Genomic DNA, 22,803 nt, shown 5'->3' with positions numbered 1-22,803 from the left:
ACGGAAGTTCCCAGCTGCAGCGCCAAGCTGCAACCTGAGGTTTGCAAAATAAAAACAACACACACCGGGCGCTCGGGCTGAAAACCAGCCAGCGGGCGGCAGATTCTCCAACTTGAGCTTGTTTCCTCTCTCTCCATCCCTCCTGCGCACCCCGACCCTCCCCAAGCCCGCCTCCCTCCTTCCCTGAACAGACCGGGCTCCCCTCCCCAGTCCAAGCGCGCATCACTAGCCCTTGGCGCAGTTGGGGCCAGCCGGTTCCTTTTTACGCATCGCGCTCGCCCGGAAAGGAGGCGGCGACGGCGGGACCCGAGCACGGGGCGCTTCTCCGCGTCGCTTTGGCAGCACCGGGCTGTTGGTCACACGCAGCCTGTGTGTCCCCAGCAGCGGCGGCGGCGGCGGGCGGGCGGCGGAGGGAGCGCGCCCACGTGATTCCGGCGGTGGCTCCTGACGGCGCCTCTCCAAAGAGCCGCACACCAGAAGGAGAGCGTCCAGAGAGAGCCCCGCCGTTGCCGCTGCGCTCGCTCGCCAGCCTCTCCCTGCGCCTCCAGGACGCCGAAGAGTTTCGCCCCGGCTCTGCTGCCCAAGTGCCGCGCGCGCCGCTCGAGCGTCTCCATCTCCCCGTCTCTCTCTCTCTCTCTCTCACCGTGGGCAGCGAGAGGGAGGCATGGCTGGCTGCGGGCTCTCCGAAGATGCCGCCTTCTCCCTCTCCTCCTCCTCCACCGCCGCCGCCACCTCCTCCTGCTCCTCCTTCTGCAACCTCGCCGCCTCTTGGGAAGCCCCCTTCAGCCACCAGGTAAAAGAAAGGGGAGGGAAGGAGTAGTTTGGGGTGGGGGGAGAGAGAGGGAAGCGCTCTCCTCCTGGGGTCGGAGGGCGGCGTGGGAAGGGGTGGGGGAAATAATGCCCGTGTTGCGCCTCGACTCGACGCCTGTTGGTCTCGCTCTCGGCCAAGCTCGGCTCGGCTTCTTTTCCTTTGGGTGGGCAGTTTCGTGCGCGTTTCCAAAGGGGGGCACGGGAGATTTGGGGGGGGCGGTTTCACGCCCCCTTTTCTCCTCCGAGGTGCGCGAGAGAGGGAAAGCGCGCAACCTTTCCCGGGGTAAATGTGCGTTCGCCAGAAACAACTCCACAGCACACCAGGGGAACTCGAGCAGAACCTTCCCCAAATCTCTCTCTCTCTCTCTCTCTCTCTCTCTCTCTCTCTCTCTCTCTCTCTGGCCGAGTCCTTCCCCTTCAGAGTGGCCAGGTGAATTTGCTGCTTGGGAGGTCCTCGACACTTATTCTGCCCTTTCCTCCAACAAAAACCAAACAAACGTGCCCCCTTCCTCAGTTTCCTTCATCAGTTTCGGCTTCCAGTGCTTTCTCTCCTGCAACTTCCCTAGGATGGCTGAAGATGCCCACCACGTCCACATAGGAAGGCTGGGCCGCACTCTGATATCAAAAGCATCCCCGTTCCCGTCTCTCTCTTTCCCCACCTTCCTTCCCCAACCCTCACACTTAACTTTGATGACTGTGCAATGCAGAGCTTGCAGCCAAACAAAGCCCTTCCCCGTTTCTTCTTATCCCTGCTCTGGTTCCTGAAGCCCACAGAGAGCCCTTTAAAAACAACATCACATCGTTGGAGAGGAGGGAATAGCAATAATAGTATCATTTCTGTGGGAAATCTTGAATATTGGTAAAAGAGCTCCTCCAACGTCTCTGGAATTAGCTGATGTGGTGGGCTTTTGCTGCCCCTACTGCTTGTTCGGTGAAAGTCTTTGGGCCACCGAGTCATGTCAGAAACTATCTTGCAAGTGAGCTCTGGTTTTTTTGGGTTGTGGAGGTTTGTCTGATGGGAGAAAAGTTGACTTGGTAGAGGGAGAGGCTTCTGGAGAAAGTGAGATGCCTCAGCAGGCAGAGACCACAAAGCAATATCAGAGAGGGAACGGCAGACAGACAACTCCTTCCGCCCCTTTCCCTTCCCTAGGAAAGGATGGAGCAGGGTGGAATCTCCTTGGCACTGTGCCCGCCTGTCAGGTGGTGGTGGTGGTGATGGTGACTGGCTAGGCTTGTGCGCTCCCTTTCCTTCTCTACTGGGGGCAGAAGTGTTGCTTAGCTCATGGAAAAACGTGCAGCTCGCAGCCCTGGTTTCCAGGAAACTAAAATCCCCAAACTAGCAGTTGCCAGTTTAAGGTTACATTTCGCAGCGCAGGATCAAGAGACTGCACATTTCTCTCTCTCTCTCTCTGCCTCCAGGAGTTGTTAATACGGAAGGCTCCTTCAGCAGCCAGTCTGAGAGCTTTAGACATTAAGAGAAGGAGAGAGGGAGAGAGAGAAGGAAAAGGGAGCTCAGGGGCACAGAGTATTATTATTGATGGGGGCTTTTGGAGCCCTGACAACTGTGTTGTGTTTCCCAGTAAGCAGCGGAATAAGTATCGAACTCTTTAGTGTGTCTCTGGGTGGGAGGAAATATTTATCAGCACCCAATGAGAAAGGCACCTGGTGTCAGGTCAGGGTGATGGATGACTGTACAAGTCCACACTGGGGGAAAAGGAAGGGTTGCTAGATAGGGATGGGAATCGCTATTGCTGATGTGTTTTACTTCCATTTCCAGTGGCCTGGCATTGAGAGCAAACGTTTTAAAAATGAACAGAAACCTAGCTGATTTTCACAAAGTTGGCTTTTGCAAAGATGGATGCATCTTGCAAGTGAGCAGAAGCATATAATCCCTGCCTGTGAAAGGGGTGGGGGGTGGGGAAAGGAATCCATTCTGTGGGTCATGCTGCCATCTTTTTGCTTTCTCATGTTTGCCCCCGTCGAAAAGGCTAAAATAGGCATTATTTAGCTGCCAAATACAAATGCTTACCATATCATGGGCACTCTTCTTTGTATCTGTAATACAGTATGGTTTGCTGAGCACGTCTCAACATGTCTGTGCAGCAACAGTGTAGTTTATGAAAGACTTACTTGTGGTTTGTACAAACGCAGAAATTCATTAGGCTTGGAAAGGTGTTGGTAAAAAGGGTTTCCCTAAATAGTTCCAAACTTACAGAAGTGCATAAATGTGAAATGTTATGTCCTCTCTAATGTGTATCTTTTTAAAGGATTTTCAGCTGTAAAGTAGAAAAATTGCTGGTAAATCTATAGCTGCTCACTTCATAGAACATCTGACTAATGCTGCATTTTATTTCGGGCAAGAATCAGAGAGATAATTTGGGAAGATGATCTATTTTAGTAGGTCTGTAAACTCTTGAAATGTAGTTTACAAACTACAGTTAAATATGTATAATGCAGGAAGTTGTCTCCTGTTCTTCACAATCATATTATCTCATATGGTCAGTCGCTTGTATTTCATCCAGTAGAGAATAGCAATGTGATGCTCACTAGCAATTTGCAATCAGAAACTAATTGTGAAAAGGTGCAAAATGACTTTTTATAAGTGATGTTTTTTTCTTGCTGAAATATAGCACTAAATGTCAGACATGGTTTAGAATTAAATGTCAGGCATCACTTTTTGCTTAAAGTGATGCTAAGAGTATACAAGCTATTATCTCTCCTCTCTAAATATAACAGCAGCAGTTACCCAGGAAAAAATATATATCTTGTGTAGTAGTACAATTTTGTGTAGGGGAGGAAATCCTCAAATTTCAATATACCACAAAAAGGGCAGGCAAGCTATAGTGGGGGGAAACAGCTTTTTATTCCTAGATCAATATGATGCACTCTGTGAACATCTAATACCATATAAAAGCATCCTTTGTAAATATCAATAGAAGTTCAACAAGGACTTGCTAAATCTGTTCCTGGCATAGCAGGATATATATTGTAATAAAACTGTGCATAAACAAAGCAACACTTGCATTGTATAAACTCCCAAGTAGAAAGAATGGAGAGAAATACTGTGCAGCTTTGAAGCCCTGCAACACAGAGTAAATTGTTCTGATTTCTAACTTCTGATATCACACTGTATGTTTTATTTATTTATTGTTGTTATTATTTTGCATTTCCATGACGTGAAACCTTCCTGGTATCTTTCAGCATCCAGATGTGGAGCATGATTTGTTGAGAGTCTTCTTTGTAGTGTGCATAGAACTGTCCCACAGAGCTGTAGCTGGGAAATTGCATTTGATAATACAAGTGTCAAGCTGGCTGTTCCAAATTAAAACCCTGGACACCCAGCACTAAGAAAACTAACTGTTGAACCTAGTCAGGATCAAAGGTGCTTCTTTGGGAATGCACAAGAACTTGCAGTTACCCAGTGAGGATATTTTAGGGTCCCCGACCCCTGCCTTTCAAGGGACACGGGTGGCGCTGTGGGTTAAACCACAGAGCCTAGGGCTTGCCGATCAGAAGGTTGGCGGTTCGAATCCCCGCGACGGGGTGAGCTCCCGTTGCTCGGTCCCTGCTCCTGCCAACCTAGCAGTTCGAAAGCACGTCAAAGTGCAAGTAGATAAATAGGTACCACTCCAGCGGGAAGGTAAACGGCGTTTCCGTGCGCTGCTCTGGTTTGCCAGAAGCGGCTTAGTTATGCTGGCCACATGACCCAGAAGCTGTACGCCGGCTCCCTCAGCCAGTAAAGCGAGATGAGCGCCACAACCCCAGAGTCGTCCGCGACTGGACCTAATGGTCAGGGGTCCCTTTACCTTTACCCCTGCCTTTCAGGATGACTGTGAGGGGAGTATAATTGTACTGGCTGGACATGAGCCTAAGCTCAGAATAATTTTCTTTTCTTTTCTTTTTTCTTTTTTAAGTGTCAATCTGTTGTAGAACAGGCAAGACAAAGCAAAATGTTCAGGGCACCAGTCTAACCAATCACTTTGTGAGAAATCAGCCGACTCCTCCCTTTTAGTGATGTCACAGCTGTTTACAGAAGCTGTGCTATGGAGGAAAAAATAGAATCGCACTGGCACCTATTGCTGGGAGAAGGGACTTTCTGGTTCATTTTTAAGCTTTTTTTTGTATTTTTGGAAAGCAGTTTCTCAGGTAATTCTTTCTGAGAAATCCAGGATTTTAGTGTAGCTATCATTCTGCAGTTTCATACCCATCCCAAAGCCAAAGGCAGCTCTTTCTAATCCAAGTTTAATTTTATGCAGAAATGTTAGTTTTTGAGAGTTTGTAAACCTTTAAAAAAATTGCCCTTCTACTTTTTCATTTGCAAAGGCAAATAAGTCCCTTGTTAGTATATGCATATTGCAGTGGGAAGAATGTTGTGATTTAAACAGTTCTGTGAAGTGACTCATTTTGCTGGGGAGTCAAAAGAGGAGTTTACAACAGCCCTGTAGTGTAGTACAGTGTTGTGATCCATTCTATTGCTGGTATTTTTTCTTTCTTTAAGGCAAATGTAATGGGGGACTGTTGATTGTATCAGCAAAAGCAGGGATAGGATGATTAATTGCATTCCCACCCATGGGGTGTGGGTCTTAATGTACAGGATGTTACTTCTGGAATAAATGTGCAGGTTCATTTTTCTCCAAAATGAAAAGAAAAGGGTGGCTGTTTGTCCTGTGTTAATGACATGACCAGGGGCCAGCAACCTTTTCTAGCCGTGGGCCGGCCCACCGTCCCTCAGACCATGTGGTGGCAGTGGCGTAGCGTGGGTGGTGCAGGGGGGGGCCGGCCGCACCGGGCGCAACATCGGGGGGGGAGGCGCGCTCGCACTCGCAGCTCTCTGCCCCTACCTGGCTCACTCACTCTCTCTCGCTACAGTGCTGGCTATGCGAATCCGATCCGAGCCGCCGGGTCGCTGCCCACTGTGGAGGGGGTGGGTGCCAGGCGTGCGGTGTGGAGAGAGAGTGAGGGACTATCTGGGGGAGGGACAGTGCAGCGGCCGCCCAGCGCAGCGCTGAGCGCGGGAGAGAACCACACCAGACCAGACCAGGCAGCAGCAAGAAGAAGCTGGCAGCGGCGGCAGGTTAGGGGGCGCAAATTACTTGCCTTGCCCCGGGTGCTGACAACCCACGCTACGCTGCTGTGTGGTGGGCTTGCCCTGCAGGCCATGTGCCCAGTCAGCCATTTTGATCAGCAGAATTGGCAGTACTACAGATCCCACATATCTGCACCACCATCTGTCTGTAAGAACTTGATCGATTAGTGTGGCAGCACTGAAATTTTGCAACTCTTGATATCAAGCAGGTGCCTTCACTGTACTCTTCTTGGCGCCTGCTAAAAGCATTCTTGTTTAGACAAGGCTGCTCAGAAAGTTGAGATAATGTAATCTGTTTTAATCAGAGAATTGTAGAGTTGGAGGGGACCCCAAAGATTTTCCAACCCCCTGCAATGCAGGGATATGCAGCTGCCGCCTATGGGAATCGAACCTGCAGCCTTGGCTTTATTAGTACCGCATTGTAACATTTTAACTTTTGTATGTTTTAAAGGGTGGTTGTGAATTTTTCTTGATTTTACTGTTGTATCTTTTGTAAACTGCTTTGGTATTTTTAAAGAATCGGTGCATAAATGTTATGAATAAATAAACTTTGCTCAGTTCAAGTAACACTGCCACACAGCAAGGGAATCCTATAAGTCACTGAACTGGAATTGACAAGGGTCCTGCCAGCCACTGTTTGAGATCAATTTAGTGTTAAAATGATAGAAAGGAGTGGTTGCCCAGGTCAGGATTCCCAAGCCAGAGCGCTGTCCCACCCCCCACCTCCAGTTCATCTGGGGCTTTGGTATATAATATCTTGTGTAGATACTGTGCAGCGCTAAGTAGCAGCTTTTTCATCCCAGCGCTCTCACACGTAGGGAACTGGGTCAGTCTTTTGCCATTAGCATTGCCCCATGAAAAGAAATGTAGTGCAAAGGGGTTTTCTTCCCTGATTTCTGGTCTTCATCAGAAGCAGAGCAGCGCACGGAAACGCCATTTACCTTCCCGCCGGTGCGGTACCTATTTATCTACTTGCACTTTGACGTGCTTTCGAACTGCTGGGTGGGCAGGAGCAGGAACCGAGCAATGGGAGCTCAACCTGTCGCGGGGATTCGAACCGCCAACCTTCTGATCGGCAAGTCCTAGGCTCTGTGGTTTAACCCACAGCGCCACCCGCGTCCCTTGAGAATAGATCCACTAAAGTTTACTACACAGCATAAATGTCTTGTTCCAATAGCCTGAAATGAAGCAAATACATAGAAAAGCTTGCATGTCTGGTAGCTTGGAGGTGATTTTTTGTTGCCCTAGGCAATCAGGCAAACTACTATTTACAGGTCTGTGTGGGTTGTTCATTTCAACAAAACAATTCACATCTAGAACAAGATATGCACCTTTAAACTTAAGTGTAGAAGATGTATCCATGCTCCAGAGGAAACCTTGGAAAGGTAGTGCTGTGTAAGAATACGATGCTAATTCACAGTAATTCAGTTTACTAAATTAAAAAGTAGCACCTCTCTTCCCACCAGTACAGTGGTGCCCCGCAAGACGAATGCCTCGCATGACGAAAAACTCGCTAGACGAAAGGGTTTTGCGGTTTTTGAGCTGCTTCGCAAGACGAATTTCCCTATGGGCTTGCTTCGCAAGACGAAAACGTCTTGCAAGTTTGTTTCCTTTTTCTTAACACCGTTAATACAGTTGCGACTTGACTTCAAGGAGCAACTCATAGAACGCGGTGTGGTAGCCTTTTTTGAGGTTTTTGGTGATTTTTGAAGCTTTTCCAAAACTTTTCCGACACCGTGCTTCGCAAGACGAAAAATTCGCTAGACGAAAAAACTCGCGGAACGAATTAATTTCGTCTTGCGAGGCACCACTGTAGACGAATGCATTCTGGAGTACATACATACATAAATTTATTTGTTTGCCACTTTTCCACAGTTCAAACCATCTCAAGGAGGCTTACAGCATGAGGAAAGCATAACCACAACAAGTGAAGTCATAAACAATCAATAAAACATTAAGAAATACACAACCAAACAGAACAATTTCCACACAAAGCACAAGAAGATCTAAAATAAAGATACAAAAGGGCGGCAGCAGCAACAACAACCCTTCCCCCAGATGGAGTCTGTTCAGCAACCTCAGCTTTTGTAGCTGGAGTCAGTCAGGCCCTCACTCTCCCAAACCAGGTGAAAAAGGCCTGCAAGGCAATAGAATTTCAGTGAGACTTACTCCTAATGGATTTACCTTTTGTCCATAAGTAGAAATTCTAAGTTGAAATATGATGGTCTAAAAAGGTTTTCATTATTTTATGTAGGCTGGAATCCAGAATTTTACATGCAAGAGAAGGAAGACGTGTTAGCAGTAACAGTTATGCAACTAAATGAAGAGGGCAGGGATTTCTTAACTGGTCAAATGTTTAGGTGGGTTAGCAGAAATGTAAAAGTGCAGGGTTTGCATTGCAATGAGAATGGGGTCATCCACCCTTTGTACTCATCATCAGGGAAGCACAACCTTCTTCCAGCGTGACCATAGGAAATCAATGAGTAGACTATGCTAGTGTAGAGATAAATGTGTACCTCTGAAAGGTATTAAATATAAAAGGGCAGCAGTGGAGTGATTTACTACATTGTGGCAGAATGATTTGTTTTTGGTCAACTGAGAGAGGATTTTTTAGTTTTGGACCACAGTCATTATATTCTAAATGTTTCAATGTTATGCCTCTTTTTAAATGTGACTTGTTTACCGCAAAATTAACAGGTTGCAAAGCTTCTTTCCCTGCCTAAGTCTCTGTGTTGATTATCACTTGGAAAGTGATGAAAATACAAAATGTATATGAGGAGTGGTTGCTTCAATGGAAACAGTTGCCCTTTGAGAATATTGTGTTTCCCCCCCAAACCACTTTGGTTTTACTGTGATCTTTAGATTTGAAACATTTACTATAAAGTGGCTGAGGGTGAACAGAAAGTAATGTTTCTATGCGCAGTTTATAAGAAATAGACGTCGATCTTCTGAATATTATCCATGGTTTACAGGCAAAATTATGGTACCATGATCTATGATTCTTCTGCTGTGTATAATGGGATGATATTATTGACTTTCAGTATTGCACCAAGAGAGATAAAGAACAGTATTTTAGGCACCCATTCTTCATACGTTTTAATTAATATTTGGTGCTAAATTATGTTTATACCCCTACCAATCTTTTAAGGTAACCTTGCAAACTATTTGCTAACAAGCTTGAATTGGTACATCCCTCCTTCTGATAACTGAGTGCAGTGCTTTCTTTCTGGGGGGACGCATGCCCCTAAACATTTTGTGAGTCTACGTTTGACCTCATTGAGGGGCAGTATTTCAATATGAGTAGGAAAATGAGAGTACCCCTAAACATTTTTTTTAGAAAAACAAACAAACCACTGACCAAGTGTAATTTTTTTCAATTACCTTTGTACCTGGTTTTGAGTCCAGAGCCTTGGACACTCGACGAAACGGACGCTCGGCAAACTGCCTCTTTGCGCATGTGCGTGGAGCAGTTTGCGCCTCTGCGCATGTGCGAAGCACGATTTAGCGCTTCTGCACCTGTGCGGGCAGCAAACCCGGAAGCAACCCGTTCCGGTACTTCCAGGTTTGCTGCGGACGTCAGCCGAAATGGACGCTGGACAGGGCAGAGGCACCATTGTATTGCCATCAGAATAATAAGAGCTGCTATATAGTGCAAACTCTAATGAATGTACTTTAGTCTGGAATATCATGACTCAGCCATGGCGTACAAGGTTTCCATATACTCTCACTGTGTGGGTGCACTTTCTCAACCACTGCTTTGCATAATCTTCAACCTTTTTGCATGTTTTGCTTTTTAATTCCCTTTAAAGGAATCTGATCAACTTACTTTGTTGTTGTTGTTGCTGAACAAAAACTAGGTGCCTGGGCCTCCTGCTGTCTGTGGGCCCACGACATCTGTAGCCCAACCGGCTCTTGGGGGCCTTGATTGTGTGTGTGAGATAGATGATACCTGACTCTATTTATTAATATACTTAGGATTGAGGATTACTTTAATTTGGCTCTGGGTGCCAGGACTGGCCACCACACAAATAAGAGTACTGTATTGTTGTAAGCATTTATTAACTGGTTCCCCAAATACTTTTGAGATTTAAGTGTATGTTTATTCTGTGTAAATACAGAGATATATGTAATCCACGACTGTCTCACACATCAGGGAAAATAATAGTTTGAAGTGGGTCTGAGGCAACCTGGTTTATGTACAGTATAGTTTGTATTAGTGCACATGTTAACATATAACCATGGTTAATTAGAGGGACGCGGGTGGCGCTGTGGTCTAAACCACTGAGCCTAGGGCTTTGCCGATCGGAAGGTCGGCGGTTCAAATCCCTGCGATGGGGTGAGCTCCCGTTGCTCGGTCCCTGCTCCTGCCAACTTAGCAGTTTGAAAGCACGTCAAAGTGCAAGTAGATAAATAGATACCACTCCGGCGGGAAGGTAAACGGCGTTTCCGTGTGTTGCTCTGGTTTCGCCAGAAGTGGCTTAGTCATGCTGGCCACATGACCCGGAAGCTGGACGCCGGCTCCCTCGGCCAATAAAGCGAGATGAGCGCCGCAATCCCAGAGTCGGTCACAACTGGACCTAGTGGTCCTTTACCTTTACCTTTACACGTCACTTTAATAGTCATGGCTCCTTTTACCTTTAATCATAGGAAATGAGAGGGAATGACCTGTAAACTCTGGTTCACAGAGAGTCACTGTATTTTAGAAATTGGAGGCCCCTAGGCAGACCAGTGATACACCCTCATATGAAATTCACTATTTAGGGCTGAGATTTCTAAGACCCTTAGGAAACCATGTCGCATTTCCATTTTCAATTGAGACACTGGAATTTGTATGTTTTTATTCATTGTATATTAGAAGTATCCATGGGAGCACAAATAATAGAACAAAAGTCTTACGTACTTTATTCTTAACAACTTTTCTTCCATCTCTCTCTGTTTCTTGGCTTCATGAAAAACCAGTTTATTTCCTCACTTCTCAGATAACTCTTGTCTCATGCTTTTGCTCTCTCTTCCCCCTTATTTAATCTATTTTATTATTTATTTGCAAGAGCAGTTTTAGTCCTTAATGTTAACAATGAATGATTATGATTCTCTACTTCCGTTTACAGCATAAATTAGCATTTTTGTTTTCCATTACAGCTTTTGAATGAGGAATTATAATGTATAATTTGCTGCAAATAGATGTTATCATCTTGCTGGAAGAGAACAGCCACATAAACTGGTACAAGTGATAAAAATGGAATCAATTACTTCTCAGATGGAAGCAGTTTACAAACCTCCACACAGAAAAGTGGCAGTGATAGTGGTTGTATTGTGACAAATAATTAGATTTTTTAAAAACAACATTTATTGAATTCTGTTGACACTTCTAAAATTGTTCACAGGAGTCTGGAATCCTCCCCCCGATATAAAGAAATGAAACATAGAAGATTTGCATTAGTTACCTCCAGGTTGAATTAATTTGAATTTATATTTATTTAAATGCATGGCCCTTTTAAAATAAAGGGGCACAGAGGAGAATTTGCCCTAAGAATAGTTATTAGAAAAAACTAATGATTCATGAGACATGTGTCCAGTTGAAACAGTTCGCTCAAAACAGTGGGGATCATTCTGTTGGCTTGTTCTGTTATGGTAAAGAATATCCCAGAAGGCCACAGTTCATCTTGAGCATGTTAATTAGATTTATAGGCAAGTGTAACGTTTAGGCATTGACAATAAATAAAACAGAAACATAGGTGGGTGTAAGGTCACTAACCTTAATATGCAGTTGTAAAGAATTACCGGTAAGTCTCTTGTTATGCTTGCTTGGGGAGTAGGAGAATTTTGAACACTTGGATCGTAGGATTAGCTGCTACTTTGAGCATCCTCTTATTAGCCTTGATTAGCTGATGTTTTTGAATGAAAACTGTTAATAGCATCAATTATGCAGATTTATGGCACTGTACAAATGAAAGTTTGCATAACTGTGTAGCTTCTTTTAGTGATCTGTCCATGCCTCCCATATCATCATTCAGCCCTCTGTGTATTTTTCAAATAAATCCCAAGTTCCCAAGTTGTGTTGACCATGGAGAAACTCCTTTGTATACAGACAGTGTGCCCACATTTGGGTGGATCAGGGATCAGCAACCTTTTTCAGCCATCCACCGTCCCTCAGACCATGTGGTGGGCCAGACTATATTTTGAAGGGGGAAAAATGAATGAATTCCTGTGCCCCACAAATAACCCAGAGATGCATCTTAAATAAAAGGACACATTCTATTCATGTAAAAACACGCTGATTCCCGGACTGTCCACGCTGATTCCCGGACTGGATTGAGAAGGCGATTGGGCCGCATCCGGCCCCTGGGCCTTAGGTTGTCTACCCCTGCGCTGGATTGAACCCTTATTATATACAGTCATACCTCGGGTTACAGATGCTTCAGGTTGCGTTTTTTCAGGTAACGGACGCGCCAAAACCCAGAAGCACCGGAACGGGTTTCGGCGGTTGTGCATGCGCAGAAGCGCTAAATCGTGCTATGCGTAGAAGCACTGAATCGCAACCCGCGCTTGCGCAGACACGGCGCTGCGGGTTGCGAATGCGCCTCCCACACGGATCACGTTTGCAACCCGAGCGTCCACTATATTGCCAGTCTTTCCTATAAATAGGGCAGGAGGAGGAGAAAGTAAACTGTCTCACCAGAGTGGTGCATGCTCTAGTTATCTCCCGCTTGGACTACTGCAACGCGCTCTATGTGGGGCTACCTTTGAAGGTGACCCGGAAACTGCAATTAATCCAGAATGCAGCAGCTAGACAGGTGACTGGGAGTGGCCGCCGGGACCACATAACAACGGTTCTGAGAAATCTGCATTGGCTCCCAGTACGTTTCCGAGCACAATTCAAAGTGTTGGTGCTGACCTTTAAAGCCCTCAACAGCCTCGGTCCAGTATACCAGAAGGAGCGTCTCCACCCCCATCGTTCTGCCCGGACACTGAGATCCAGCGCCGAGGGCCTTCTGGCGGTTCCCTCATTGTGAGAAGTAAGGTTACAGGGAACGAGACAGAGGGCCTTCTCGGTAGTGGCACCCACCCTGTGGAACACCCTCCCTTCAGATGTGAAGGAAATAAGTAGCTATCCTATTTTTAAAAGACATCTGAAGGCAACCCTGTTCAGGGAAGTTTTTAATATTTAACGCTGTACTGTTTTTAACACTTGATTGGGAGCCGTGCAGAGTGGCTGGGGAAACTCAGCCAGATGGGCGGGGTATAAATAATAAATAATAAATAATAAATTATTATTATTATTATTATTATTATTATTATTATTATTATCATTATTTATTACTACTACTACTATTATTATTATTATTATTAAAAGTGGAGGAGGAGAAAGACAAAAAGCTTTAAATATTGACGGTGGTATACTTTACTAATGAATTTGCAGGAAGATGTTCAGAATTTCAGTATGGCTTTATCTCCGAGTGTGGTCCAGGTGATGAGATCAACAAAACATCTCTGCCCAGCTTCAGAAGCACAGCCTTAATGGCTTCGCAGTGTAGCAGCAGGGCTGGCCCTTAACATTAGAGGAAACTTGTGGAATTTAGTCCTGATAAGCTGTGCCTCTAGTTAAGCCCTAACTGATGGGCATGGAAGATATTAAGAGACCAAGAATGTTTCCCTTGTGAAACTTTCATGGCGTTCTTCACTATTTAGCATGAAATTAGACTTCCTGTGTAGTTTTGCTTTGCTAAATGTGTTAAAAAGCAATGATAAGGGGTTTCCACACATCGTATTTCTAAAGATATTGGGTGAGGTCCAATACAGTGAGATCAAATGTCCGCCCCCTCCCCTGTATTCGCTCAGTGCCCCCCAAATTTGCTTCAGAGGGTTGAGGACTATCAAGTGAGATAACACAAGGTTTTGAAACTATTATTGGTATTGTGTGTGTGTGTGTGTGTGTGTACTGTCAAAACAGAGAAAGTAAGTGTGTGTGTATACACACACACATATACACACATATACATTTTGATAATATTCATTCATACAGGCAGAGTTGCTGTTTCCATTCTGTGTGACCTCCAGTCATTTTCACGCCTTTATATCCTTGCAGCTTTCTTCACTAAATGCTCTTTTATACTTTGTGGGTACAACGCAATGTGCACAATTGATATTCTCAGCACTGTGCAAATTTAATAATCTGACATGAAGGTATGATTGGTTTTGGAGTTGAGCAAATGGAGTTGAGTTGAGTTGTGTGTTTTATTGTTTTGTTTTGTTTTAAAGCAGGCATAGGCAACTTCAGCTTTCCAGATGTTTTGGGACTACAAATCCCATCATCCCTGACCACTGGTCCTGCTAGCTGGGGATCATGGGAGTTGTAGGCCAAAAACATCTGGAGGGCCAAGGTTGCCTATGCCTGTTTTAAAGGGAGGGGGATAAAATACATCTCTTGTGTTATGGGGTACATCACTAATTTCCATCATACATGAAGTGGTTTTATTGTGGTTTCACCCTTTTATGTACGTTGCCTTAGGTGCTTTGAGTTGGAAGGGAAATTAACAAAATAAATTCTTAACTTTTGAACAGGAGAAGCAGTCAGAGGGTTACCTGTTTCCAAACCTGCTCATATGTCACCGGAATGGACTTCCATTTGCAAAATGGGTCTTCTTTTTTTCCAGCCTGCCCCCTCTAGCAGTCTTCTGTGCACTCTCAAAATAACGGAGGGTTCTATGAATTAGTGTTGTGCAAATGGCAGTCTGCTTGCGTAATGTCAGTTTCTTTTAATAATGTATCCTGGGATAGTCTAGATGAAAATTTATTTTTTGCTTTGCTAATAAAAAGTGTAATGAGTAGAATCTCATTCTTGTAGATTATTTTGCTTTTTAAATAAATCTTGCAGTGGCAAATGTCTGGCTATTGATTTCAGGAAAACTTTAAAAGAGTGGAAGTTTTAAAAAGTGGTTCTTTCTCATTATGGTCTTTTAGGTGGTATACTGCCCCTTGTTAAAAATGTTAAAACTCAAAACATTGGGTTTTTTAGGAGCGTAAGTAAGGTAATGCAAAATGCATCACTTTGTGCATTGTTTCATGTTTATTGAAATGAAATTTGGTTGCTATATGTATGGTCTACAAGCATGTTTAAATTTAAAGGGAAAAGGCCTGTATATAATTGCCACCAATAAAGAGATCTTTAATATGACACATAATTAAATATTGTGTCTGTTTAGAACAATGAAGCCATAAATTCCTTGCCAAATTCGTTAGACAAAACAAAAATAACACTGCATTTGCTGTTATTTTTTAAATTGGAGTGCAAAGGGTTTATAAATCCTTGAGGATTAAAATTATATGGAAATGTACCCTAGTGATAAATAGGACCCACAGTGCAGTGGAAAATTGGCTGTGTTAAAAAGTGCTGTCACACACACACACACACACACACGTTGATGGTCTTTGATGCTACCTTTGGATTTAAACAATATGCTGTATAACACACACACACTCTTTTTAGGAGTTATTAAAGGCCTTTTCTCTCTCTCTAAAGAGCCTTGGCAACTTTATTAATTGATTTCCTGACACTCATAATAACAGTTGCATTGCAAATAAATTTATAAAGGGACTTTCATTATCAGAAGCAGAAGCCCTGGCGAATTTGTTGTGAAGAAGTGGATAGAGAATGGATTAATTCTACATAAGCATTCTTAGAGAATTATAATCCCCTTGATTGGTAAAACTGCTCCTCTGCTCCTTTGTATATATTTTTTTTAACTGTGCGGTAATACCATCTCTATGTTGTGGCTATAAATAACTCTGGCTTTCCTCAGATCTTGCTGTGGCGTATTTGGTCATGTACCAGTTGTGATTGTGTAGTCTAAATCTTTCAGAACTTTGTGCTGCCAGCCAGTGGGGGAAGCCCTCTCTAGCTGTGAGTTCAGATGTGGTTTATTAGAAAGTAGGAGGCAATAGGGATGCGGGTGGCACTGTGGGTTAAACCACAGAGCCTAGGACTTGCCTATCAGAAGGTCGGTGGTTCGAATCCCCGCGACAGGGTGAGCTCCCGTTGCTCGGTCCCTGCTCCTGCCAACCTAGCAGTTTGAAAGCACGTCAAAGTGCAAGTAGATAAATAGGTACTGCTCCGGCGGGAAGGTAAACGGTGTTTCCGTGTGCTGCTCTGGTTTGCCAGAAGCGGCTTAGTCATGCTGGCCACATGACCCGGAAGCTGTACGCCGGCTTCCTTGGCCAATAAAACGAGATGAGCACCGTAACCCCAGAGTCGGCCACGACTGGACCTGATGGTACCTTTACCTTACAGGTAATAGGGCAGACTTGTAAAATAGTCTGCTGTTTAAAAGTTTTACTGAGGAATGAAGGCAGAGAAATAGGCTTGGTAATGAAAACATGCGCCATTGAGAGACAGCCTTGTTGATAAGACTGACTACTCTTGTCAGGAATGAGCAGGTCTTCCCCCGAAAAAAAAACACTCCAAGCAGCTTGCCTCCCTACTCCCCATAGTTGCTGGACACTGTAATTAACATCTACTGTTGTTTTTCTTTCAGAGATCTTAACATGCGGGACACAACTCACCCACCTAGAAATATACTTTGCCCCTTCTGTGCCTCCTCCCCCACCGATATTTTTTTCTGCTGCCTCCACTCAACACTTCACACACAGAGCTGTAGTAATCATGTTTGCAGTTGCCGCTGTATCCAATAAGGCACACAGTTGAAAACATGCACATGTTGCATCCGTACACTTGTGTATTAGGTGTGCACCTTGAAGTGTGCTGCACGATACAATTATAAGGGGATCCTAAAACTGAATCTGCAGAAAGATAAGAAGAACTGCAAATCGCTAAAGCACTGCTGGGAGGAAGAAAAAGAAGACTGTAGTAGCAAGGCATACTTGAAAAGAAAATATGGGAGCAGGGTGAAATAAATGGATAATGGGGTCACATATTGTTTTTGAGGCAATGGGAGCTTCTAGTCATAAACTCATAATGGTATTAGTGTTAGATACTACTGGAACTGCTTCAAGTGTCTGAGGCTGCAAATGATTTCCCTGCTGGGGTAAGTGAGTCATACTGTCCCTGTGGAGAGAAATGTATTAAAAATGTGGAAACTGGTAAATTATGCTGTTTGGGGTGAAAATGCTGAAATATATCTTATCTCCAGTCTGCATTGTTGCATTTCAAGTAGATGCCTACCTGCAGCCTAAATAAATATGAGAGCAGAGTGATTTTCTTTCTAGATGTAGTTGGAGTGTGTAATCGGACATTTTCAGAAGATGGAGTGCGCAAGCAATAAAGGATAGAGGAGGGAAATGGGTAAATGATAAATTAAGCCTGCACCTTCAGAAGTGATGTCATCCCTACAAGCTCCTCAGGAAAGGGGAAGGGTATTATCTTCTCCTGCACTTCAGAAATGAGAATGGCAAAGTGCGGGGCGGTGGAGGGGGGGCAATCATCTCAATGCTCTAATACACCTGAGACCTTGAAGAGTGCCAGTACACTTCACTTACAGAGTGCATGTCCGCTAAGGAAAGTTGTTTGTGCCAGAGAACGTTTAAAATTTCAATGTAGGCAAAGGTTGAAGGCTTGTGAGGCTCTGTTCTGTTGCAGATGGGAACAACGAGTTGGTCTGTGGTTAAGGTTCACAATCGGATGGTGTGCAAGGGCCTACAAAGGATGGCTTTCAACACTTTCCAACATTTGAAGACTATTTCCCCACCCCTATCTTTAAGTTTTATATAACCTCAAGTATTAAATAATGTTTACATCTCTGTTTTTAAAAAATGCAAAATGTGTGAAAACGTGGATTTTGGCTAGTAAGATTCATATTCTGTGTGTGTGTGTCTACAATTCAAGGAGAGCCAGTGTGGTGTATGCTAAGTTGTGGGTGAACATATCAGACAACACAGCGATTCTTCAAACAGCTCTTCTTTATTCAGAGGCCAGAACAGAACTGAACTGAAGAGCTCAGTCAGCCTGCTTATGTAGAGCTCCAGAACAACGTAACTGTTGCAACTTTCTCAAACTATCCAATCACTGAACGTCACTTTCGATCCTTCATTTGCATAACTATCTACAGTATCCCCCTGCTGGCCCAGGGTGAGAACTTAAGTACATAACAGTGTAGTGGTTAAGAGCGGTAGTCTTGTAATCTGGGGAACCGGGTTCACAACTCCGCTCCTCCACATGCAGCTGCTGGGTGACCTTGGGCTAGTCACACTTCTCTGAAGTCTCTCAGCCCCACTCACCTCACAGAGTGTTTGTTGTGGGGGAGGAAGGGAAAGGAGAATGTTAGCCGCTTTGAGACTTCTTAAAGGGAGTGAAAGGCGGGATATCAAATCCAAACTCCTATTCTTCTTCAAGGCTCTGAAACAGCCATGGTTGCCCTGATTGGGAGAGAGATGGGGAATGTGATGCCGCTAGTTCTCCTTGATCTGTCAAAGGCTTTTGATACCATTGACCATGACATCCTTCTAGAACAACTCAAGAAGGTGGGAGTTGGAAGTACTATGTTACAGCAGTTCTGCTCCGTTGGGAGAAAGGGTAGGATACACATTCTAACAGCCATTTTTATTGCACATAGCCAAGGGCTGCCGCAATGTACACAGAATCATTCAACAATTAAAAGAAAGTAGACTGGATTGATACAAAAACATTTATATTATCAAGACATTACCTACTCTAAACATAGCTATAAAAGTACCTTAATATACAACTTAAGACATTAAACAATAAAATTTATAAGCTAAAATTATTACATGGCCACTAATATATTAGAAAATAATGTTAATTAATACAATGTGCAATTATATTTGGAATTTGGCAATAAAGATAGAACATAGCTTGATGTAGATTGTTGTTGTTGTTTAGTCGTTTAGTTGTGTCTGACTCTTCGTGACCCCATGGACCAGAGCACGCCAGGCACTCCTGTCTTCCACTGCCTCCCGCAGTTTGGTCAGACTCATGTTTGTAGCTTCGAGAACACTGTCCAACCATCTTGTCCTCTGTCGCCCCCTTCTCCTTGTGCCCTCAGTCTTTCCCAGCATCAGGGTCTTTTCCAGGGAGTCTTCTCTTCTCATGAGGTGGCCAAAGTATTGGAGCCTCAGCTTCACGATCTGTCCTTTCAGTGAGCAGTCAGGGCTGATTTCCTTAAGAATGGATAGGTTTGATCTTCTTGCAGTCCATGGGACTCTCAAGAGTCTCCTCCAGCACCAGTCTTTGTCCATGGAGTTTTCTTGGCAGGGATACTGGAGTGTCAAATAAATTCATCTCCTTGGCTACCTTGGCTATATAACATTCTAACAGTAATAAACGCGGCATATGATGTGGTGCATGTAGAACCATGGCAATCAGCGATTGCACCGCTTACGAAAAATGTCAAAGCAAGTTTTGAAAACAACCCGCCTGTTTCATAGCTTGCAAAAAGGCAGCGAGACAAGGTGCGTCGCGGCAGTGAGGAGGTGCTGAACTTAACTGATTTCAAGGATAAATTAGTTGCTTAATTATTTATATTTCAGTGCATTTGTAGGCCAATGCGTCTTCATCTCTAAAAGGCATCCACAGAGATTTAGGCTGTGTTCAGACAGCACTTTATTGTGCTTTCCCGACCTTTAGTTACCTTGTATTTTTTGCTGTTTATGTGATCTTTCGCATGACTTAAAAGCCACTTCAGGAGTCTAGTGGAAGTTGAGCACTCCTAGGTTGCCTGCTGCCTCCTTTCCCTACCCCTTTGATTTAAAGCTGTGTATCCAAACCGCCCATAGCCTGAGCGGCTAGTGAGTGATACCTGTTGCGTATCGAGGTCCCCCAGGCCACCCCAATAACTCACACTTCACACATCAATTTTTGTTTAAGGTTTTTGGCATGAATTTGGCCACAACTTTATTTAAATACACACAAGTGAGTAGTTGCTTAGGCATTGGTTACGACTATCTGTCCTTGCCCCAGGGACAGAACTGACTTCCGGATTCCAGCGGAAGCCAGTCAGGGAGAACCATATTGGGGAGAAATGAAGCTGGGCATCAGTCCCTCATCTCTCACCCTCATGCCCCCTGGGGCTTGCACGGCCCAAGTCCGATGCCAGGGACTAGGATGAAAGGGATGGCAAGCCCCTGGATTCCTTTAACAGAATTCCCTTTCAGCCCCGCCATTGGAGGGGTAGGCACTTACCCCTCCACCAACCAATTTTAACCAATGCCTAACCACCAACCTTACAAGTTGTGACGATTTGCTATGCAGTAGGCAAAAACCAAATGGCAACAGCCAATCAGCCAAATGGACAAAATTCCTACCAGGCCCCTGCTCCAAAGCAGACGACCCCATGACAGGCATAGCAAGGTCAGAGGACAACGAACCCCCCCCCTTTTCAGGGAGGGTGGGCGGGAGATCCGCTGCATGCAACCCGAGAGAAGGCCCCAGGCTGTGAGCCCTGTATTTAAGACCTCTGACCCCTCCCACACTTTAGCAACATAACATTCTCCCCAGCAACACTCCTTGCCCAATCACGGCATGTGGCCAATTTGCCCGGCAACAGTGGGGTGGCCTTTTTGGCCCCCGCCACAACATGTGCTAGGGAGAACACGCTTTGCTGATGCTTACCTCGAATGGGGAGCAATGGGGCTTGATGCTGCTGTTCATTTGCTCTCAGAGGAAATTGTACAGGGAGTGAAAACACCATGGCTGATCCCCAGTGCTATTTTTCTACAAAAAGAGGTGCCGGAACTCACCATGAACACCTCTCGTTCTCCTAAAATGGCAAATGGAACTCACCTGAGAGGTGCCAGAACTGGTGAATTCCCCCTGAAGGAAATAAAAAACCCCTGACAAGTTTCCCTCAGCCAGGCACTGATACCAGGAGTGACCTAGCTGATAGATGAGCGCTTAGGAGGGTGAGCTTGCAGCGAGATAAGCAGCGACTGGGTGGATGGTTCAACACTCTTCACTTTTGTATATCTTTAGCTCCTTTAACTGTAGCTGATTCTGATTGGTTGTCTTATTAGCCCTAATTGCAAGCTTGAAGAATACCCAAAAAAAAGTATGATATGGGAAATGCCCCATATTAAATCTGTTTGGTTGTGATATATTTTAAAGATGCTGATTTCTAAGCTGTGGTGGAAAAAGTTGGGTAGCTCACATAATGTATTTCAGCAGACACAAGAAGTGTTTGCAATTTGTTGTCAATGAATGGTAGCAATCAGAATAATCGTAACTAAACTGCCTACTTCTGATCAAGTGAAGTGTTTTCTGCACACAGTGAACACACACAGTAAGAATTTTAAAAAATGGCTGCCTCAGATTAAGGAATTAAAAGTGTTTAGGGTTGGGAAGGGAAGCAGGAGAGGACTTGCAAACAAACAGGAAGAAAGTATGTAGCTAAGACTAGGCAATATGTCAATATATCGTCCAAAACTGGTTTGAAGTCCGTATTGTGATATCAATTTCATAGCTTTTGACCTGGCAGTATATTGTGAATCATGGTGTGTGTGCGCGCGCATGCAATGTAAAAATCACAGTGTGGGGAAATCCATGAAGCCAGCCAATGCTGTCCCTACATAATCTCCATCCTTATTTCAGACTTTGTGATATACTACTATAAGCACGTCAAAGTGCAAGTAGATAAATAGGTACCGCTCCGCGGAAAGGTAAACAGCATTTCCGTGCGCTGCTCTGGTTTCGTCAGAAGCGGCTTAGTCATGCTGGCCACATGACCCGGAAAAACTATCTGTGGACAAACGCCGGCTCCCTCGGTCAGTAAAGCGAGATGAGTGCTGCAACCCCAGAGTCGTTCGTGACTGGACTTAACTGTCAGGGGTCTTTTACCTTTACCTTTTTATGTTTAGCTGGTGATGTATCACGATGTTGAAAACCAGACACCGTCCAGCCCTAGTCAAGCAGTGAGGGCCTCATAACTGCTTGCCCATGCACAACACTGTTACTAGGAGGCAGGGTGGATAAAATGTGATTGTGTGATATATATATATATATATATATATAGAGAGAGAGAGAGTGTTAAAATTTAAATTGGATATTTAAATTCATTCTTCCATGGGAAGAATGTAGCACTACTTCTACTGTTACTAGCATAAATAATAAAAATATAATCGTTGCAGACTAGATTATATAAAAGTATGAGAGACAATGCACATGTGCTTAGTTTACCATTTCTGAAAGTGTGGCCCAGAGACAAAAGTTTTAGAACTACTCTTCTAATATGTCAGAGGAAATAGTCTCAGGACTTAGCTGCAAGCATAAAATGAATAATAATGGAGGTCTGAATCAGATATAAGACATAATTTCAGCACCCATCTATGTCAGCACTAATTCGGTAAGCATCATAATAAGCCAGATAAACTCCGAAGGAGGTCATGGCACAGAGAAGGTAATAAGTGCTTCAGTTATACAAGAGCGTTTAACTCTGGCAGCTGAAATGAATGTTTTGACTCGTAGTTACTGGCTACATTCTCTGGTGCAGAACCAGAGGCTCAAAGCAGTTGAATGCCAATGTGGTTTTGGTTTGTTTGACCTGCCACTTTGTAGCTTTAGCTTTCCCACCCTTTTATGAATGCTGGTCTGAGCTTTGTAAGAGTGCAGAAATGAACTTGTTTGCTGAAGACACACTCCTTGTACCCAAGAAACACTCGGTGATCACACCTAGGGTCCAGTGGCAACAGTGTCACTTGAAAAAGTTTGTTTACCCTAGAAAGCAAATATATCAATTTCTACAATGCTTACTACGTGTGTGTGTGTGTGTGTGTGTGTGTGTGTGTGTGTGTGTGTGTTTGTGTATGTATGGAAGTGAGAGCTGGACCATAAAGAAGGCTGATCGCTGAAGAATTGATGCTTTTGAATTATGGTGCTGGAGGAGATTCTTGAGAGTCCCATGGACTGCAAGAACATCAAACCTATCCATTCTTAAGGAAATCAG

The 22,803-nt window shown here is 44.4% G+C and overlaps 1 protein-coding gene across 3 annotated transcripts in view; it reads left to right on the top strand.

The window, feature by feature from the left end:
• The first annotated feature begins 468 nt into the window (after positions 1-468).
• Positions 469-22,803, top strand: part of PPARGC1A (PPARG coactivator 1 alpha) — a 651,951-nt gene continuing 629,616 nt past the window's right edge. For 2 of the 3 annotated variants that reach the window (XR_014516001.1, XM_083460443.1), the window contains exon 1: positions 469-793. Coding sequence is in view for 2 of the 3 variants with exons in the window: in XM_083460443.1 (XP_083316569.1) it covers positions 665-793 (129 nt within the window). In the remaining variant the exon portion in view is untranslated. The remainder of the gene's footprint in view (positions 794-22,803) is intronic. The other variant, XM_083460447.1, reaches the window with a different exon arrangement.

This window comes from Podarcis liolepis (genome assembly GCF_965112155.1).
Source record: "Podarcis liolepis genome assembly, chromosome: 9".
NCBI classification, from domain to species: Eukaryota; Metazoa; Chordata; class Lepidosauria; order Squamata; family Lacertidae; genus Podarcis; species Podarcis liolepis.
Note: the sequence above shows the minus strand (reverse complement) of the source record. Positions and strands in the feature narration are given on the sequence as shown.